Here is a 21,925-nt window from a genome sequence, read left to right as displayed (position 1 = left end):
CCCACCGGTGCGGCGCGGCATGCGGAGATCGCGCGTATCCGCGCCTCCCTGCCGCGGGCGGCGAGGGAAGGGCCACGGTACGTCCCGGACAGCCCGCTCTGGGAGCCTTACTTCCGCCGCCGCCATGCCGAGCAGCTCGAGGCCACCAACGGCGTCGTGCCCTCCGGAAGGCTCAACTCCGAGGGGCGGCGCCAATGGTGGGGCGTGCCCGGCCGCACGCTGGAGGCCGTCCTCGAGTACATCGAGGGCGGCAACACGCCGAGGCTGGAGTACACCGCCCCGTCCTTCTCTCGCCGACGTGGGAGCTCGTGGACGCCGAGGCGCATGGACCACGGGGCGTCCTCCTCATTCGGCCGCTCGTCCGGCTCTCCCTGCCTCCGCCCCGTCAAGCCAGAGCCCCAGGACACGCCGGTCAGCCGGCGCACCCGCAGCTCCGGCGTCCGCATCGACGAGTCCACCCCTCCCTCTGGCCGCCTCGTCCTTGTCAGGCCGAAGCCAGAGCCCGGCCTCCCCACGGAGTACGAGGAGATAGCCCGGCGCGGCTTCTCCGACGAGGACGCCCTACAGTGGGCGCGGGACGACTACCTCCGCGACGAGATGGTCTGGCAGCGCCGGGCCCTGGAGGAGATAGCCGCCCGCAAGCGTGGGCGCGAGGACAAGCACGGCGTGGTGATCCTCGACAGCGACGAGGACGACGACGCCCCTGGACCATCCAACCCGCCGCGCCAACCTGGGGAGGGTTGCAGCAGGGACGGCAGCCGCGGAGGAGGCGACGACAACGACGACGACGGCGGCGGCGACTACACGCAGTTCTACAGCCTCCTCGGCATGTAGAGCTGCAAGGGCGGCGGGCGGCGAGGCGAGGGAGACGGCGGGCGGGCCCAGTAGTGTGTTTTTTTCTTTTTTGTAAAATATTTTAAATATGTATGAGTGGGCGTGTTTGTGCCGTGTTTGGTTGAATTTGGTTTGAACTCGCCGAAATATGTATGAACTCGCCGAAAATGGTTGAATTTGCGCCGTGTTTGTGCTGCACTTTAATTTTCAAAAAAAACGTGGGCGCCCCGACTGGGTGGCATCACACCCCCAGCGCGCGTTTTGCGCCGGTGCGACCCCAGGGGGCGATTTTTAGCGCCTCCTGGGGGGCCAACGGCTGGAGATGCTCTAACAAAGCATTTTATGCAGGAAAACATAGGGAAAGAACTAGTACCTTCTACACTGGCCATTGGTCTCAGCATCTAAAATTTCATTTACTGTAAGCTTAATATCTTCTTTCCATTTGTCATCGGATGAAGATTCGTCTGTAGTGCTAGGAGATGGAAACTGTAAATGAAAAAGAACAGTATTGAAATGTGTGTATAGAATAAATTATTTTCTGTTTCATAGAAGTATGCTTTGAAGTTTACCAAGAGTTTAATTCCTATTTGATTGACAAGCAACTCCTGGATAAGCTTCAAAAGATGTAAGACATTATCACAGCCAGGCTGTGAAAGGAAAATATTTTCTTCCGAAGATGTCTGAAGCAGGCTCCCAACTATATCATCGAGTATGTCCCGCAGCAAATAAGAACTTGATAGTTGTCCCTGCAGATTCATTAATCCCAGTAATGTCATCAGAACCGAACAAAAGATATATGGTACCAAGCTGTTCATATAAAAGGAGACAACACCAAACCTGGTCAAATTTCAGAAGGAAAAAATGAACTGTATCTTCAAGCTGGTGCCAGCCACCTTTTACAGAGCTCAGGTAGTATGAAAGGACCAACGAGTACAACTTCCTCACAAGAATTAGTTCATTGATCTCCACATTGTCCAGCTCAGCTTTAGGAGCTGGTTTGTATTCCTTAATTACATCGAGATCTGTCGATGTCTCAAGCCAAGAGTTCCAACCATGCTCCTGATAAAATCATCCCAGGATTAACACACAGGGAGTAATTTATATAGAGCTAAGAAAATAATCAGTACCATTAATGCCTCGATGTTCGTAGGGTTTGAACAGAGTAAACCAAGAAGCTTAGTTAAGATTCTCGTGCGAGCTGAAGAATCTTGACAAGACTGCATATATTTGAAGATGCAAACCAAAATCCGAGGAAGGAAAAAGTGATCCAAGCTTGAAGCGTTGGAATTTGTATCTTTTGATGGATCAGACTGAGAATGTTCTTGTAGGACCTATACAGGGAAAATAGCAGACCACATTTACAGTTTCAGTTAATTACTAAAAGTTATGGTAAAATAATAAAATGAAACAGTGACATGACACAAAATTGTCATTATGACCTGTTTTGGACTGGTTCTACCAAGAAGAACATCGAAAAAAGTTGCACTTGAATTATCTGAGGGTGGAAATCTCAAGAGCCTTTCAGATATTACATGGAAAAACAACTGAGGTGCTGATGTCATTTCTTTTCTATATTTTCCTGTGGGTAAGGTAAATAATATTGCTCCTTTTTTCTCTGATGGAATCCCGACCAAAAGCTTTCCAAGGAGCTGAAGCCCCAACAATCTGATTGGCTCGAATTCCCTGAGAAATGAACCAAGTCAGATATACCAAAAGAAACATACTACCTACGTTAAACAAGTATGACATACCTAGATATTATGGGTTCTCACAATCATGTTTTTTGTAGTAACATACAAAATCCAGTGATGCAATGCACAGAAGATGGAAGGTAGACAGATCACCGCAGAAACAAAAAGGTTCTTGCAAACAAAACTCTAGTTTTCAGCCCAGAACTTTGGCAGAAATCCAATTAACAACAACGAACTACGGAAGCATCTATATTACGACCATGAACTATGAAAATAGTTTACTTTACCCTCTCGACCTAATTTGAAGTGGTTTAAATCTGATGTGGACCCAGTAGACAAGTCTATGCGGGTCCAAGAAGAGATTGACATCCTCTTTGCCTCTCTCTTTCTTCTTCCCCAAAATGAATCAGTCTATATGTAGGGAACATCACACCCTGTTCCATTTAATGAGTTCTGTCACTGAACCTTGGACACCTTATTAAGAATTTTTAAGAATGACAAAGAGCTCAAGGGAGAAAAATTGTTCACATCGATGCCACATCATTCAAAACACACGTGTGGCACAAATCTCAACCAAAACCACCTGCCAGACCAAGCGAGAGGTAAATTGAACTGTTCTCCTAGTTCAGGGTTGTAAATAAACAATTTCCTTGTTCAGGGTTCAAAATCAGTCTTTTCTGGAGTTCGCGGTTGAAGACTAAAATATGGAGATGGATGTCTTTTTTTTTAGAAAAGGAGGATGTACCCCTGGCCTCTGCATCATGCATGCAGCCATTTTATTAATTATTCACAAAGACCATACAAGGTGATACATCAATAAGCCTGAAGCCACCATCTTGGCAACGCCTGTTGCTACTCCTATCCCCTTGATGAAGGTGTGCCGAATGTCCGGGCCTAATACCAAACAGACATCGCACCAAAACCTAACATCTAAAGCCGGATGCCCCATCCAAGCCACTACTTGGACTGGGTCATACACCGGTCCGGCACACTCCCAGTGAGCACCGCACGCTGCAAGGGCCGTCACCTCCATCTTCCATCTATTCATCCTTAGAGCAGAACTGATGCACCGACCTTGCCAGGCATCTCTGCCATCGACGCCAGACAGTGTCGTCCTCCTGCACGAGTCCGCCAACCCACATCGGACGCCGGGACTCCACTGCGCCACGCTGCCGAGATCCGTCGGCATTGATGCGTATGATGAAACACCGCTCCACCTCCTAATACAGATCGCCGCCAACGCCCACCCGCCCACCCAACGGTGTCCATAGTCACACAGCTCCCAAGGCGGCGCCTTCAAGAAGGGAACGACGCCGAAGGCGCCGTCGCCACCCACCGCAGTTAGGGCTTTCACCCGGGAGACAAATGACGCGGTGGAAGTAGAAGCAGATCTGACGAGCATCTCCATGGAGAAGAAAGCGGCGCCCTCGGGCGTCACCGCCGCCGCCGCCGCCGAAAGGTCGACTAGGGATTTCTCCCGATCTGAATCCTCACCTCCGGCTCCGTCCGCATCGAGGATCGGCAAGTCTTGTGACCCAGATCCGTACGGAGAAGCACACCTAGAAGGGGACGAAGGCTACAAGGCGTCCCGATCCAGATCAGGCATCTCCGGGTGAGCCCAACCGCCGGTGTCCCGAATGGCCGGAAGGATCAGACGGAACAGCCAGGTCCGATCCATGGGCTTAGCCCGGATCGCCGCACCGGCTGACCACGCAGAGGCAAGCTCCTCCGAACAGCCGGACGGATCAGGCGGATCTGATCCAGGCGCCTGCCCGAGCGCGAGAAGCTCCCTGCCGCCACCTTCCTTGGCTGCGTCCAAGGCTTGCCTGGCGCCAGCCTCTGGCAGCGGCGAGGAATGGAGGGGACGCGGGGAAGCCTAGCGGCGGTGGCGCGAGATCGCCCCCGTGTCGCCCTAGAGGTGTCGCCCTAATGGAGATGGATGTCTATGTTACAAAAACTTGTACATGGAAAATGTGGGCGTCGCTGAATATATATTACACATCAGTGAACTGAAATTGTGGTAAAGTGAACTCCCTTTTTTTCTGACCAAATGGACAGACATTTCTGAAACATGAGTCATTCAATACTGCAAGAAGCAGGTCAAAATACAGTAGTGACAGCACTCTTGCAGAGCATCGACAACAAAGAATTCAGGGGCATCAGTGACAATCATGACACCCCATGTTCAGCTAGGCTCTTCTATATGGTTCAAGATGCTGAGATAGGCAGAAAATGAGCTCTAGAGCCTTATAATGGTGCACTATCCTCACCATTCAATCTGCTCCAATATTCATGTGGTCCATTTCGTTGTTCATTTTTTGTAGTTTACAAAATTCCTTGAGGGAAATCATCACAACCAAATAACTGAGTCAAAGAAAATCACAATCTCTGGGAATTTTCTGTGTTGTTTTGCAGTTTATCAAGCATCCAATTACTTTACACAAGCAAGCAACTAAATTTTTAACCATGGTGAAGTACCATCGGGTCTGATTTGCGTGATAAGCAATATCTCGATTTATATGTTGTGTATTAGTTAGCACAAACTAATGTACATGAAGAAATTAGCTCTGGATAGTGATCAATGAAAATATATTACCTCTTAAGAAGATTTAAGAAAATACAACAGCCACCGAGGACATTTACGTGTTCCAAGAAAGATGACAAAAGTGAATCATGTGAAAGAGCGCGAAGTATCATGTTCAGTATGTCCTCGATGCATGCTATGTCTTGGCTCCTCTCAACAAATGATATAAGAGCTCCTATATCAGCTGGAGAAATTTTGAGCCTGTGAAATAAGTACAACTATAAGATATCTACATAAGAAATCAAAGGAAAGGGGGGGGGGGGGGGGGGGGGGGTAGAGAGGAGAAAACATCTAAACATCTTTAAAGGATTCTTTTAAAGTTAGACGTGCTTACTTTATGCTCATTTCTGCTAAACTCAGAAGCAGAAGCCGAAGCTTGCGGATTTCTTCTATCTTAGGTCTCTCTCCAATAACTTGTTTAGTAATTGGATGCAGCAGCTTTGAACCAATAACACACTTAGAATCTATCTTTTCCCAATAATATTGGCGCACAATGTCAATAATCCTAGGAAGTCCACATAGTAGTGGTAAAAATCTTCCATCCGTTTCAAAATATTGTATCAGTAAGATATAAAGATCTCTCTGCACTTCATAGTTTGAATATACCCATATTTCTGGATTCAAATAAACTCGTGAAATAGCATCTTTCAGAAGAACTTTAGACATACCTGAATATGCAGAAAAAATATTAATAATATGTAGCTTCGTCAGACACACAGGAAAATATATTATAACACACACACACACACACACACACACACACAGAGAGAGAGTACCGCAGTTCCGTAACACATCGAACATATACTTCACTGCAGGAAGTGTTTTCATATTTAACAGCTGAGGTGGAGCAGCTTGAAGCAAGAAACCCAGAATGGATAACCCAGAAAGAAGATACATCTGTTGTTGATTTGATACATTTCCATCCAGAACAGACGCGACAAGCTCAATAACTTCAGCTGCCAATTTATCATTGATGACAGATGTATCACAATATTGCCCACCATTAGTTACAGCGTCACAAAATTGAGTGAAGAGAGGAAAAAATACAGAGACTCCTCCAACACAATAAATAATATCCTGTGGCAAGCGTCGTGAACATAACTTTGTCCCGCCGATGATTGTTGCTTCAACTGTGCTTTTGTCAGCACTATCAAGTGCGGATGACACACTGAACAAAGTCTTGCTGTCACTAGCCTGAGAATATGTGGGAAAGAAAAACATTAAGTTAGTCTGAATTCTTTGTAACTCCAAAGAGCCCAAAATCTGCTCAAGGTTGCCCAACATGGAGCGATTTGGACACATATAGCAAACTACATGTTTTTTTCCCAAACTACAGTTTGTGCAGAGTTGCTATGTTTGATTCCCTTAAGTTTATAACTTCATATGCGGTCCAAACTTTCTGAAACTTTTGCTGGGCCAATCCCATTTCCAGTTACACTATCTACTACACACATGGGCAAACACTACCTGGACTGGAGTGTTACACTTGATGAAATAAGTACAACGTCATGCTTATCAGAAAGAGATTGGAACCTGTGCATTAAGACCAAAAATAATCTTTGATGAGATGCCGTCTCGTGCGTCCAAAATTCCCCTGTACAATGAATCGTCGCCATGGAAGGAGTACATATAACTTGGTCCCAGATTATATATGCCTTTTATTTGCTCTGAGGAGAGAGCATCAGAAAACACATAAACTGGGCCCATTTGACCAGTAAAGGCGAAAGTCCTTTCAAAACCAATAGAATTAGGTTCATCGCCAAGAGGCATCAATTCTGTACCGATGGTGCAGCGGGTCATTACCTCGTTGACTTTTGCATACCTAAAAATAGCAACAATAACTTCTGATTTTACAAGCTTAAAATCAGGGGAAACAAAACTAACAGTATCTCTTTTTTTCCAGAAAAAATAATAATATCATGGCAACATGGCATTGTCTAAACTAGGAAGATATCCAGATAAATTCACTCTATTGCAAAGTCTTGGAAGTTCCCTATGTTACATGGGTGCTTTGAGCCAGACTACACTATGGGTCTACCAATTAGAACTATACATGAGTGAATACTTTAACATATGAAAGTACATGTTGAAGAACCCCAAACCTATCTTTCATCGATGTAACAAGATGAATAAATAATTACTTGTAAACAATATTATGTAATTAGTTTTAATTGGAAAATATGATTAGAATACATTAATGTAGCCACATATTAGGCCCCAATGCAAAATAGATGATGCCAACATCATTGTAAATTACGGATGAAGAATGATTTGCTCACCTACACTTCTCACACGATACTAGCTCCCCATCAACATAGCATCTCAGCTGGCTTCCTCCGGAAAAAGCCCTTCCTATTGTATGAGTAACAGAAAGGAACTTCCACTCCTTTGGTGGGAGCTTGAGTTGTAACAAAACACACTGATGTTTTTTATTGATAGACTGCCAAAGCAGAGAAGAACCAGACTTTAGCATAGGATACAAAAATACATAGCCTACAAACCAATCATACGGCTACCATGGTGGAAGCAAACATGAAGACCGTCATCATCTGAAATGCCTGTGGCCCAAGATTTAGACCAAAACTAGATGTTGTTCTTTCATGGTTAAAGGCAATGTGATCTATTATTACCACATGGGCTGGCATGTCATGAGTTACACGAATAAAAAGTTCTTCCTCTGCCAGACTGCCACCCACGTCGAGCATGGGCACATCACAGTAACCCGTCAATATATCAAATTCTCACTGCCTTATTCTACACTAGTAGGGATAGAGTTAGAGGGGAAGGGAGTGTCCACAATGGCAAAACTGCTCTGGAGCCAATGCTACAGGGTTAATTTATTTGGTGTTTTTAGTTTAGGGGGATGGGATATTTGGTTTTCTATTTTGGAGAGGTATGGAAATCTCTGCAGGTTTAGAGTAAATATGACCAATTCCTTTGTAAACTCAACGGTATTCTGCATCCACACATTGTAGAATGTAGTTAAAGAATTTTTTTGGATGCAACAGATCTACCTCTATAAATAACTAGTCACAACTCATAAACATCGTATGGAGTTATAAGCAAGAAGAATCAGTGTAATCACACCAAAATTGCTCAATTTAGCCAACATTAGCAACGCGTATTAAAATTTATGGCATAAAGGAACTGGGGTTTTCTCTGAACTTTTATGAAATTAGTAAATATGTTCAGTGAAGTTGTATTTTTTCGAGAAAACGCAAAAGACTTTTTCGTTTCATTGCATTGAAATTATCGTGCCAATTTCCATGAATCCCCATTGAGGCTGTTATTGTGCCAGTTTCCATGTATTTGTGTTAAAATCTGGAAGTTAGATAAACTGTGTTGAGAAAATTATCAAGTGATGTAGTCAAAATGGTGATTTTTGATTATTTGATAGGGCAAAGAAAGATATGGTTCTATCTATATGCTAGCTAGCTAACAGAAGCCATTAATCTGATAAACTGTTTCACAACAATAACTACAATTCAAGTACCTGATTTGACTAAAAATGAGGTAGAAAAACACAATTACCTCATATACTAGAGCACTTTTGCTAAGCATGGCTGAGCACCCCCTTCCATCTTCTGTGGAAAAGGAGAAAAGGCCCATCATACCATTTTCTGGGAAGTTTTCTACCCTCAACCAGCAAGAAAAAGATAGTCCTCTATTATAAGGCCATTGAAATGGAGATTTTATTTCTATACCCTATCAAAGAAAAGGAATATGTCAGACCATCACCACATTATGTATTGTATGCGTGTAGTATCTGTGACTTATAAAATGTTCAAAAGACACATGAAAATGAAATAGATAAATTGATGTTAGTGGCAGAACATCATGGTCAAATGTTATATGCAACCATAATTAACTCCACACAAGGTAACATATGTCTAGAAACATACAACAGAAGACATGTACAAGTACTAAGATGGCAGAAATTCATCCCCAAAAGGCTAGGAAATCATTAGGAACACTCACACAACTTGCTACCGTGGTTGCATAGCCACACCTTAGTGGTGTCAAACTCTCTACAAACCCATTTTCAGTGCAAAAAAAAAAAACTAATTTTCACCCAGGAAACACTGAGAGTTCAAAACTTCACAGCCTGTCACTATTAACATGGATAACAAAACAAAAATATTATAAGTGATAAATAAATATGACAGAACGCACAGAATCATGGCCACTGAACTCAAAAAAAGCTTCTGGGCCCTTTTCTTTGAGCATGTGGCTGAGACTTCTCAAAAGCAAAGAAGTGTGCTTCTGCTTGGCACTAATCTTCTCGCTGCGTAAGAGGGCAAAGATTTTCCGAATATCTTTCCCACATATGCTGTGTGCGCCAATAATCTGAATCAACTCTGCAATTACATTCACTGTATCATCCTTCTCTTCTATTGAAAACCAATCAAGAAGAATACTAAGCAACCCTGCTCTGAAACTATAAGTTCTATTTGTAATGGATTGCTTCAGCAACTGCTGCAATACAACAAGCCCATAATGCTGAAGTGATGTGCTGCTCTGCCAATCAGAAATTGCTGATGTTACAAAAAATGTAAAACATAAATTAAATTTTATCAAAGGATGGTAATCACATCTCTGTGTGCGAGAGAACAGACCTTCTGTAAAATGTTCAAAAGTAATACAACAACGTCTTCGTTCTGAGAAATAAGTTAAGAAAACATTTATGAGAATGATACAAGAATGAAGCACAATAATTAACTGGGCCCAGCAATGATAACATCATGTTAAATTGGTTCAAAGATACTAGCCTTTATAGTTGTTTTCTCATTTATCTCAAATTTCCCATCAACTAGCATATTAAGCAATGCATCCAAGAGCCTCTCACTTGGCAACATTTTGTAATAATCCAATAGCAAGCTCTGTAATGTTTGATAACCCACACCAACTAGCACTCTGAATGCGGCCTGACAAGACAAACCAAGACTAATTAGCACAACAGACAAAAAAAAGCTTAAAACAACGTACAACGATATGATTACCTTTGAGGCATTATTTCCTTCAAGCAGTAAGGTTAACGTCTCAAGGACATTAAGTACCAAGCGCTCACCAGTTGCCTCATTGAAAGTTCCATTTAACAAAGAGATAATATGCAGAAAGCACCCTTCGTTGCGAAATAGATTTTGATAGTACTAGGCAAAAATGGAGTATAAAAGTGTATTTGTCAACATATTATGTCACTTATAGTAGAAAACAAACACTACTGCTATTTCAATTGCTATATGCCAAGAAATATACGAGAACCTACCATGCGGTCCATCATAATGATCTCTCTCATGCTGACCAGTAGATCAATTAACAATTCCGAATTGACCTTTTCATTTTCATTTGCTTGTGTGAAGTTCTCTAAATATTTGGAGCATAGATGCAACTTTGCAGCATGATCTCGTGCTGAGGATGGAGGCAACTGATTACAATAAATTATAAGAATAATTTAGCTCCAAAAGTTATAACAATATTAACAGAGGGAAATTTGAGATAAAACACAGTTTTACCCTAAATAAGGCAAGAACTTGCTCCAGTACTAGTTTCCGTAGGCTCTCTTCTTCAAATAAGTTGAATAAACACTCAATACATTCAGCATTGTGCAAAACTAGAATTCTTCCATCACTAGATATAGTTACATAATCCTTAAGGAGGTTTACACCTAATTTTAGGCATGTAAGAGTGTGATCAGTTCTGTCCTCAGGTGAAGTCATCTCAATATTTTCTGTCCGAGAACCATCTCTATCGATGGTAATTTCAGGACGAGGCAAATTCCTGGAGTTTCGTAGTCCCTGTGCTTGAAGGCATGCGACCTTAAGGACTCTAGTGATTGCATCCAAGGATATGAATGAATCTAAAGTTTGTTCTGTGGCAAGTTGTAGAATAACACGAAAGCATTTAAGAAGAATGCTGGCCACCACCGCATCTGAAACGCAATGCTCAAGTGCATCCACTAGTGCTGAGCATTCTGGCTACAAACAACGAAAATAATATAATAAGAAAAAGAACTCAAAATAATAGAAATATCATTATTACAGAATAATATAAAATATAAGGTAACAGAAGTGAAAAGACTGTACCAGATTATATGTGTTTTCATTAAGTGTCGCAGCAAATTCCAGAAAGGAAATAGCTTCCACTTGAAGAATGTTAACATCAGTCCGATATGAGCTTTGAGAATCAGTTGCTGTCCTATTATTTCTGACATTGTCATTTTGGTTCTCTGTACCAATATGAAATTGGATGTCTTCCACAGATGACCCAACATAGAAACAGTCTTCGGAGAATATCAAGTCCCATACACCTTCCTCTCGAAAAGCTGTGAGTAGAGCTGGCGCTGAAACAAGAACCCTTCTGAATGTACGGATCGTGTAAATTTGAATGGTTTTGGCTAATATCCTGTAGTGTGAGTCACATCATACAGGGAGCATTTTGTCATTAAATGAGTTGGGAAAAGGTAATCTTCAAAGCTTCAAACATACAGATCTTCAATGAATTCAACTTAAAAAAAACAATCTACAATGTACAGCAGTTTCTGTAGCGTCAAACTAATCCACTGCATAGGTAACAGTTGCAGTATAAACTAGAACAGTTTTTTATGGGGTGTACTACAGAATATTGTTAGTCACTTGCCCAATAACTAATAGATTGAAGTCGGGTTTGACTGACATATTGATCATTGCATGTTACTCCCTCCGTCCCATAATATAAGAGTGTTTTTGACACTACACTAGTGTAAAAAAGGCTCTTACATTATGGGACGGAGGGAGTAGAATTTAGCTTCAGAAAATATCAGCTAAACTCCATGGTTGCTAAAATGCATTAGCTTCAGATATCTTCCATGGAGCAAATGAAGCAGCTAGGTAGCATTGAACGAAGTAACAGAACACTGTAGTTAACTATTCTAGCTGAAGAGAATATTCATGCCAGTACATTTAAAACTTACTTTATATGGCTTGGTAATTCCGATTCACAAGCACAAGCTTTGATGCAAAGAAAGACTGTTAGGAGAACCCTTATCATCCATCTAACAGATTGCTCCTGATAAGCTGATGGGATGGATGCCGAAATTTGGTTGATAGCAGTTTCATCAGAACAGCATTTTACGACATTTGAGGGGAGAATAAAAGAGCAAAGGGCAATGCTCAACTTTAGAGAATAGTCATTCCATTCTGTTATTTTAAGAAAATGAACTGGACCAGAGATAGAATTTAATGCAAGAAGAGTTTTTGTAGTATCCTTTTGCCGGTGAGACTCCTGAATCATAAATGCAGGCCAACTGATGCTATTTGCAAATTTATGCACCAATCCATTTTCGCATAAAAATTCCAAGTTGTTGACATTGCCAAATCTGAACAGCAGTCAAGGACCAAATATGGGGAAAATACTAAAACAGTATAATATCGAAGTTTAAATGCACTATTAAATTCTTCAATATTATTGTAAGTCTTTTCTTTCAAAGAAAACACAACAGGCCTTGCGTCTCGACGCATTGATAGAAGGAATAGAATTTGTCAAGAAAATGCATAAACAACACTCTTTTTTTTCTTGGTAGAGCATAGTCAAAACGTACATTAATCTGTCCAATGATAAAGATTAGCACAGCATATTGATGTTCTTTATGTTTAGAGAAGCGTATTAATATTCTGAAACATATTGTGATCACCAATTAAAAGTAGTTTAGAGCACAGGATACACTGCCTCACTCAGAATTTCCAGATATAGTAGCTGCAGAAGAAGAATTTCACCCCTATAAAAGCATGGTAATGTCAGAACATAAAAGTGGGGATGAAATATATAAGGTGAGCTAGCACAGTAGAGCTGAACTCTTAACCTAGCAGGTTCTCATCCTAATATTTCACAGCAGATTTTTCAGAAACAAATTGTTCATTGCAGAACTTTCCTGTTATCACCCGTAATAGAGCTTGCAAATTTTCTACAAGTTGTACAAGCAATTGGAGAAAATTTAATGAAAAAGTAGTAAACAAATGTAAGACGTTTTAGGTCACTAAAATAGTGACCTAAAATGTCTTACATTTCTTTACAGAGGATGTAAATAACAGTCTAAACACTAAGTCTGATGTATGAGTGTATATGATTTAAAGAACTGCAACTGTATGTTCCACATTGTCAACCACTCTGCCCCATAAATTTGTCGGAAAAAAATAGATATCAAATTTGAAAACTAATATCATAGATAACATTTATATTTTGAAACTGACACTCAAAAACGAAAATGCCAAACTTAACGATTTCAAGTAAATTTTAGTTTCAATTTGAATGTGGAATGGATATAGAAATTCCGCATTCACATTATATATGTGCTAAAATTAAATAAAATGGCATCTTTAACTTAATAGTGAATTTTGATACGATTTTTTGCAAAGCAATGTTGCATTTTGACTTTTGCAATATAATTTTAACTGGGAACTAGAAAACTCTTAGGTATATGTAGTTTGCATCTTAACCAGAATGTTTGCCATTATGGGTATAATACGAGAGCATAAGGTAAGGAAATATGAAATGAAAAACAGAAGTATTGTAGGTACACCTTTCATCTCTTGATATAGATGAATGCTTTGAAACTGAAAATTTATTTGAAGGAAGTCCTAATCCATCTAGTAGAATTTCCAGCCCACCAATGCTTCTGAAATGATTCTGTGCATGGGTACCAGATATAGTTGATCTAAGGGTGCACAAAGTGGTAAAATGAAGTGAGAGATCAGTCCACTGCTCTTTCAAATTCAGCCTCTGAATGACCCGTAACAGTTCTGCAGTAACATTTCTATGTTTTATCAAATAATAAAAATGATAGAAATTCAATAAGAGACATATGATGACATTGTAAATTACAGATGGATCCACCGGCAAACATCGATAGGCATTCACTGCTTGTGGTCCATGGTGCTTACAACTTTGTACTAAAGTTATACTAGAGCAGTGTCAATTAATTTCGATCGGAGGGAGTAGTGCTATTTTGTTCTTCACTACTTTCGTTCTTAAACACAAAAGATTGAAGTAGAAGTATGATTTTCCATCTATCAATAAAAAGCTAACTTTAATCAGTGAACTGTGCAGACAATGTCTATGCCCTTTTCTGTAATTGGTATCCCTTTACACATCAGGATTCTCCCTAAGTCCTCTCTTAGTTTAAAAAATACCAAGTATAAATCATCAATGAGGAGTACTTAACATAAGGCTCCTAACAGCAAACCTTCAATCATCGACATTTGAAACTTCTAGAATCTATTGTCAAGGAAGAACGAAGGCTTTATATGACAATCCAGTAAAGTAAACAACAGATACTACTGCACTAATGTATGTTTGAGAAAAAAATTGCAGAATTTCAATTTTGATAAACAGCTAAAGGGCAACTTTACCTACTAACCGATTGACACAACCAGCTTCCAGCACAAGAATAATAGCCTTTTGCTGCCAATGTTGAAGTGCATCAGGAATGGTGTTTTCTGGAATACTTGGAGAAACCGTAGCCAAATAACTGCTCGATCGGACATATTTAGTAGTATCGACAAAATAGGGGTCCCTTGTAGCAGTTGGTTCCAACTTCATGAAATTTGAAATTATTGTGATTATGCATATGAGTATCTTTAGCATCATCCTTGTATTTTCTACTGCTTGATCTGAAGATTGGTCATCTACAGCATGCAAACTGTTCAAGGCTTTCAGCTGATCAACAGCGGCTGAATATACCAAAGACGAAAGAGTTATTTAAAATTTTGCATAGTGACCCATCAAAATCAGATGCAGGAAAGTATAGGTAAGCTAACAAGAAATAATGGTACAACTGGAACATTTAGTAACGAAAATAAGAAATTATAGTTGAACATAGAACAGGTAATCAGAACACATATCCAGCACCCAGAGATAATTCTCGGAATGTACCAACATCTGAAGAGAAATGCTACCTTTTAATAGAGAAGTAACCTTCTGCACGCCACCATAATAGCTAAATACTCTACAATTATGCACGGAGCGAGTCAGAATAGTCAAGCACTCCAGGACATGCAATCTTTCAGCGCTTAATTCCAGGGGTTCTAGTTGGTCCGAATGCTTTGGAGAAGATTCTGGACTGGTGCCACCTAATAATGCAATACAGGAGCAGATGTGAATCCATTTATCACAGTAAGAGCCAAAATCACAAACAGTATCATAAAAAATCAGCAACACATTCCCATGTAATAGTACATGCTCCCATAGCATTGATGTATTTTGGTTAAGGCATTTGCTCGTATAACCTCACTAGAACTCGAATTTATCATGTACAGCACTGCCTGCAGACAAATGCCTGAATACTGCAGTAATAATTTAGCATGAGTGGTGATCCGGTATGACATGGATGTTGGGGTAACATTGGTTAATGCTAAATTTGGTATGTTAGCGGCATTTGGAAAGAGAACTTTTCTCTTTTCGATATACTAGCTACATAAGACCATCTTGCACACAAACATAACAATGAAATCCTATAAAAATTGGTCAGGATTTCCACACCGAAATAGATTCCACATCGGAGGACAACACACCACAGCCCAACTGCACAACAATAGAAAAGTAGTCCTTAAGCACACTGACTCAACAAAAGAAGCAAAAGGTGTTGGACTGACGGAAGCACTAGTTGCTAGCTGACACCTAACTTAAGTAGGTTACTTACAGCAATAGGATTAAAACTACGGAACTTTTGTTATTGTCTCTAAGTGAAGCTCTATGATTACTTTTTGTTGTCGGACAATGCACACTCTCTTCTCTTTGGTCACTATATTATGTCCACTAACGGCATCAAAGGACCATGCTACCTCTCTTACATTTGCTCTGAAAATTTAAAGATCAAAAAAGGAGAAGTTAGCCCTGCCTACTAGCATTATTGCTGGCAAGACCATTCTACTGCTTTGCTTTTACTTAAATGAGTCAAACTACATGTGACCTAAGGGCATCTCCAAAGCGGATCCTCAAACCGCCCGCATACGCGGTTCTGACATGTTTTTCCATCCAACAATGTCCTGTATCCGTCCGCCGACCGGTCCGGACGCACTTTTTCCCGCAAACCCAAGACAAACGTGTGGGGGGGGGGGGGGGGCTTTGTGGGAGTCTAGACAGCAGCCACGTAGGCCCGAAACCCCCACCAAAACCGCTCTCGGACCCCACGCCTCCATCCTCCCTTCTTTGTCTGCATCCGTTTCCTCTCTTGCCATCGCCGCCGCTCCACCACCCCGGCCGCCCCACCACACCCCTGCTGGAAGTCGACAGGTCCATCACCTCCGATGGTACACCCCGGGCTCAACACCGCTTCTCTACCGTGTTCCACACTTCTCCTCCGACCGCCGCACAGGTACCATCCGCTTGTACGATACTCACCATGCCTGCCATTTGTTCAGTGAAATGCCCGTGCTAAAAAATTTATCCCTTCTTCTTTGAAGCAATGGATTCGGATATGGAGTACATATACGAGCACTATGTTGAGTCATCCGACGGCTCGTCCGACGAGGACTACAAGGATGAAACGGTGATGATGCAGGCGGTCCTTGCAGACACGGAGTGTGTGGAAGAGCATGTTCTCAATTTCAAGGGATCGATCAAGGGTCATCGAGTGCTCAACCGCAATAGGGCACGCGGCCATTTGACGCTGATGGACGACTACTTTGCCTTCGATGCCCTCTTTGCTGACAATTTTCACAGGCGCTTCCGGATGCGCAAAAATGTCTTCGATCGTCTCTACCATTGCGTCCGATCCTTTGATGACTACACCATCCTGAAGGACGCTGTGGGAAGGATTGGGTTCTCTGGTTACCAGAAGTGCACGGCCGCATTGTGGATGCTTGCATATGGCATGACCGGCGCTTCCGGATGCGCAAAAATGTCTTCGATCGTCTATACCATTGCGTCCGATCCTTTCATGACTACACCATCCTGAAGGACGCTGTGGGAAGGATTGGGTTCTCTGGTTACCAGAAGTGCACGGCCGCATTGTGGATGCTTGCATATGGCATGACCGGTGATTCGCGGGACAAATACCTACAAAAGTCTGAGAGCACATGCAGAGATGTCATGGTCAGGTTTGCAATGCCGTGGTCGAGGTGTTTGGACCCCAATACCTTAGATAACCAACTGTGACAGACACCAAGAGGCTCTTGGCAATTTCGAAAGCAGGAGGGTGGTCAGGTTTCCGCAAATCTCTTGACTGCATGCATTGGAAATGGAAGAACTGCCCAAAAGCTTTACTAGGGCAATATCAGGGTCATGTTAAGAAGCCCACCATCATTCTTGATGCAGTTGCATTAAATGATCTTTGGATTTGGCACGCTTTCTTTGGCAATGCCCGGGACTCACAATGACATCAATGTGCTGTAGCTAGCACCACTGTTTGCTAGGCTGACTGTAGGAGAAGCTTCTCTTGCCACTATACTGTCAATGGGCATGAGTACAACATGGGCTACTATCTGGTTACGACATCTATCCTTCGTGGGCTACCTTTTGAACACCATCTCTAACTCAGTTGGTCAGAAGAAGTCTCACTTTGCTCAAAGACAAGAAGCACCTAGAAAGGAGGTTGAGAGGGCATTTGGAGTTCTGCAAGCACGTTTTGTAGTTGTTCGTGGACATGCTAAACAATGGGATCCAGAGACCTTGTGGGAGGTGATGACATGTTTTGTGATATTGCATAAACATGATCGTGCAAGATGAGGGTGGCCATGCTGCTGCAGGTCTTGAATTTGAGAACATGGGTGATCTTATGGAATTTCCAGACAAGAATCCGACCACATTTGAAGAGTTTGTTCAAATGCATCAACAAATTCGGCATCAAGCAACTCACGAGCAACTGAAGGAAGATCTGATTGAGCATCTATGGGTGGTCAAAGGGGAGAACGATGTTGGAGTGTAATATTTGAACAACCGCTGCATTTGAAGCTAAACTGAAATTTTATATGCGGCTATTTCAGCGTGCGGACTTTAAAAAAAATGGGGCCGGATGTACGCGGATAGCATTGGATGGCCGGCTCCGGCATGTGTGTCTGCGGATGGATGCGGGACGAAATTTGCAGGTCGGTGTTGGAAATGCCCTAGCCCTAATAATGAAAAAACAATAAAACCACAAGAGTGCATCTTTTAGTGGCTAGAAAAACAGCAAAGCTGCGCTTTGTAGCAAAAGCGTCAAAGAAGTTACTGTGATACCCCATCCCATTAGTGGAGGCCCATGTGGTCCAAGTATAGTTGTATGGTGGAATTAGTCTAACATGGAGAGTTTAGATACAATTGGACCAACATATATGTCATTGTGTTCCAAACTTACGACCTCTGGGTTAAGCCTTTTCCATTAAGACAGGATGAGAGTGTAAGAGGGGTGCTACGCATACATGGTCCAGCCCTACAGGTGGAGTAAGCATTAAGAAATTTGGGCTAGCATGTTACCGTTACGATCTTTTCTCAACACCTAATTCCAAACTTCTCAAGTCCCATGTATAATAGAACATTTATATATACTATGAACATAAATAGTAGGTGGGCCCTTGTATAGCGCGACTTGAGAAGTGGAGCGGTATCCCACTATAGACTCGCCATATAGTAGAGGCACTTACTTTCAGTGATAGTTGAAGTTATTAGAGAAATTTCCTGGATCAGAATAAGAATGACCTCAGAAGGATGCCCATAAGAGCATCCAACGACTGTTTCATCAGATCCCAATTCTTGCATAACCAATTCTTCAATATGGTATGGACCCCAGTCTCTGAATGTTTGTACGAATTGTAAGACAAAAATTTGCAGTGATTTCTCCTTTTCCTCCTGTAAAAATTATTGCAAAGAGATACAAGATATAGTACTGACTGAATTGCTAATAAATACACTAATTAGTTTATCATAAAGCACAAGTACATACAGCTATGTCTAATACTCCCTCCGTCCCAAAATTCTTGTCTTAGATTTGTCTAAATGCGGATGTATCTAGTTACGTTTTAGTGTTAGATACATCCGTATCTAGACAAATCTAAGACAAGAATTTTGGGACGGAGGGAGTACTTAACAGAAATCAAATCATATTTATCAATCACTGTTGTTACTGCTAAGCTTCATGCACTAAGCAACGCTGGCTCGAGAGGCCTATACATGGACACAAAGGGGGGGGACAAGAATTTTGGATAAATTGTGAAGCCAGGACTTGAACTCAAGACCTTGGACCTTGATACCATTTTAAGCTTCATGCACTAGCCAATGCAACCAAAAGTCCGAACCGATGAAAAGAGCTAGGCAATCCACATATACATTTAACACCCCTCTCACGTGTGACGCGGAAGTCAACACGTGAATAGACTCAGAGGTATGGCTCAAGAGGCTTATATACCGACACAGATGGGGGACAGCAACAATTTTTGAATAAATTGCGAAAGCCAGGACTTGAACTCAAGACCTTAGGCCCCAATAGCATATTAAGCTTCATGCACTAGCCAATGCAACCAAAAGTCCAAACTGATGGAAAGGGCTAGGCAATCCACATATACACTTCAACAGTTACAACACTTAAGGCTTTGAATGTTATATTTCTTGAAAAACAAAGTTGTACATTGTAGCTTCAAACAACATGTGTGAATACAATTATCATCATACTGGGAGTAGTTCTAATTCGAAGTGCAAATCGACTTGAAAGTTAAGCATTCAACCTTGTTACAACACAAACCAACTCTAAGCCCAATGGACAAACAAGTAGACACAGCCAAATGGAAGTATTAAACTTCACGTTTGGCTTTAAAATATAAGTTTTGTCTATAGATATTATGTCTATTTGATACTTCTCACGTGTTGCACTAAGACAGGAAATTACTCAGTAATGAAATGGATAAGAGCCGAAACACAAACATTAAGTAAACATGACTAGTCCTTTATCCTCGTACGTTACATCAAAGTATAGAGACAATACATCTAACAAAAGTAGACTGGACATCTTTGTCAGGTGTACATTCCTAATTATGAAAAGGGTTGTTCAAGACTCCCTCCTCATACGTTACATCAAAGTATAGAGACAATACAACAAACTAGCAAGCTTCAGGGAAATACCTTATCATGGGCATTCTCGTACTTCTGCCAAAGTGTACTTAAGACTCCCTCCTCAGTGCTATCACTAGAACGAGATGAAAAATAATGAGAACCAATCATGATGATGTGCGCATAACAATCAAGTCGTTTGATGATATATTTTCTGTATGAACCATTACAGACTATATGATACAGTGTCAAATGTACCAGAATATTAAACAATTTCCTAACTGGCAAGCATATGGTGTGCTGTTCCACGTAATGTCATGGAAGGCAGGTATTGTGTTGCACCAACATATCCCAATCATTAAATAAGAAAGGAGTTCATGGAGTTAAAATCAGTCAATGCATTACTGTCTTTAATGCTTTTGTAACATGAACACCTGCTCCACGGTCCATGGTAGCCATGGTTGCACGCTCAATGTAAACCATATGTATAACCATTTTAAAACAACTCGGAAGCGGTGGATGTATTATACAGGGAATGCAGGCAAGTTAAAAAGGCCCTAATACTAGTAACCAGACAGCAGCAAGTGAATAAATGTGGTTTTCCTTAGGTGGAACGGAATGCTTTCGCCTGGCTTATAAAGCACAAAACTGGAACAGCAAATGCAAGTAGTGCAGCTCAGGATATGAGCTTACAGTACAAGTTCAGGCTCAACTCAGTGAATAAATTTCATAGCTCTTCTCTAGGAAAAATTCATAGCTGGACACTAAAACAAAAGCCCCAGCACTACTCAGAATCCACACTGAGTTACCCCCATCGCGTCGGCATCGTTCTCCTATAACATGCATTTCCCACAGTTCATGAACCCGTGGACATTACTGTGACAACAGAGACAGATGAAAATCGCACCCACATTTTTGCGAACAGGACACGCACCAGCTCCCATCACTAGAGGCTAGGTCACGTACGGGCAAGCGGGGACACGCGCGCGAATCGAGCCATCGCGCCGCGCGAGCAAGCCGCATGTCCCAATGCGGGACGATGTGATGTACCTGAAGACGACGCGGGGCGCGGGGGCGTCGTCGATGTCGGCGCCGCGGAAGGAGCCGCCGCGGACGGAGGGGGAGGGGGGCGCGGGCGGCCCTGGCTGCGGCGACTTGCGGAGCAGATCGGCGACGCCCCGCACGAGGTTCATCGTTCGCGTCCGGCCGACCGACCCGAGCCTGCGGCTACCAGCACCGGCGCATCACCACCACCGGCCGGCGAACTCGATTCGAATCCGGGCGAGGCGCGATCTCAATGCGGGGGGCGGGGGAGACCGCGAGCGAGGGGCGGAAATTTTCTCCGACGGGAGTGTGCGTGCGGGCGTGCGACGCGTGCGCCGAGCTCGCGCCTATGTTTAGACCCCGTGAAATGGAGGGAGAGTGGAGAAGGGGACTGGGATTTGCGAAGGGGGAGGAGGGGAGGAGGGGCTGGAGATTTGGGGGAGGGAGGGGAAAGATTAGGGGCCGTTTTGGAAAAGTGGCCTCTAATCCGTTGGCTATTTCAAGCTGATCGCTCCCCCCCTGTGTTCGCGTCTTGCGCGCTTTACGCTGATGAAGGCGTAATTTATCTGGTACGTTTTCTGTTCTTTCGATGCATCTTTTCCTTTCCTTCTTGGACGGTAATAATCGACGAATGATCCATCGAAGACAAATACAACCGAGTTGTGTGAGATCCGCCGGAGACAAACCTTCGCACGCCCATCAGCGATGCTGGAAAAACCACCAAGGCGGGGCTAGGTGGGGAGGACATTATGTGGAACAGCACCCCACATTCTGTCTTCAG

At 42.5% G+C, this 21,925-nt stretch overlaps 1 protein-coding gene across 1 annotated transcript in view; it reads right to left on the bottom strand.

Moving 5' to 3' along the window:
* Nucleotides 1-21,562, bottom strand: part of LOC123168958 (BEACH domain-containing protein B) — a 31,522-nt gene extending 9,960 nt beyond the window's left edge. Inside the window, exons 1-26 of the mRNA XM_044586817.1 lie at nucleotides 21,151-21,562; nucleotides 20,173-20,236; nucleotides 18,702-18,906; nucleotides 15,039-15,212; nucleotides 14,493-14,813; nucleotides 13,664-13,883; nucleotides 12,809-12,862; nucleotides 12,059-12,463; nucleotides 11,193-11,511; nucleotides 10,623-11,084; nucleotides 10,376-10,534; nucleotides 10,110-10,259; nucleotides 9,879-10,034; nucleotides 9,726-9,767; nucleotides 9,283-9,627; nucleotides 8,641-8,814; nucleotides 7,389-7,549; nucleotides 6,643-6,931; nucleotides 5,886-6,303; nucleotides 5,444-5,777; nucleotides 5,122-5,310; nucleotides 2,274-2,517; nucleotides 1,962-2,165; nucleotides 1,672-1,893; nucleotides 1,404-1,580; nucleotides 1,208-1,320 (exon numbers count right to left, since the gene is read on the bottom strand). Of these exons, the coding sequence (XP_044442752.1) occupies nucleotides 1,208-1,320; nucleotides 1,404-1,580; nucleotides 1,672-1,893; nucleotides 1,962-2,165; nucleotides 2,274-2,517; nucleotides 5,122-5,310; nucleotides 5,444-5,777; nucleotides 5,886-6,303; nucleotides 6,643-6,931; nucleotides 7,389-7,549; nucleotides 8,641-8,814; nucleotides 9,283-9,627; nucleotides 9,726-9,767; nucleotides 9,879-10,034; nucleotides 10,110-10,259; nucleotides 10,376-10,534; nucleotides 10,623-11,084; nucleotides 11,193-11,511; nucleotides 12,059-12,463; nucleotides 12,809-12,862; nucleotides 13,664-13,883; nucleotides 14,493-14,813; nucleotides 15,039-15,212; nucleotides 18,702-18,906; nucleotides 20,173-20,236; nucleotides 21,151-21,293 (5,744 nt within the window). The 5' untranslated portion in view covers nucleotides 21,294-21,562. The remainder of the gene's footprint in view (nucleotides 1-1,207; nucleotides 1,321-1,403; nucleotides 1,581-1,671; nucleotides 1,894-1,961; nucleotides 2,166-2,273; nucleotides 2,518-5,121; nucleotides 5,311-5,443; nucleotides 5,778-5,885; nucleotides 6,304-6,642; nucleotides 6,932-7,388; nucleotides 7,550-8,640; nucleotides 8,815-9,282; nucleotides 9,628-9,725; nucleotides 9,768-9,878; nucleotides 10,035-10,109; nucleotides 10,260-10,375; nucleotides 10,535-10,622; nucleotides 11,085-11,192; nucleotides 11,512-12,058; nucleotides 12,464-12,808; nucleotides 12,863-13,663; nucleotides 13,884-14,492; nucleotides 14,814-15,038; nucleotides 15,213-18,701; nucleotides 18,907-20,172; nucleotides 20,237-21,150) is intronic.
* Between the last annotated feature and the right edge of the window lie 363 nt (nucleotides 21,563-21,925).

The sequence above is a fragment of the Triticum aestivum genome, chromosome 7D, assembly GCF_018294505.1.
Source record: "Triticum aestivum cultivar Chinese Spring chromosome 7D, IWGSC CS RefSeq v2.1, whole genome shotgun sequence".
Classification (NCBI taxonomy): domain Eukaryota; kingdom Viridiplantae; phylum Streptophyta; class Magnoliopsida; order Poales; family Poaceae; genus Triticum; species Triticum aestivum.
This window is presented reverse-complemented; position numbering and strand designations above follow the sequence as displayed.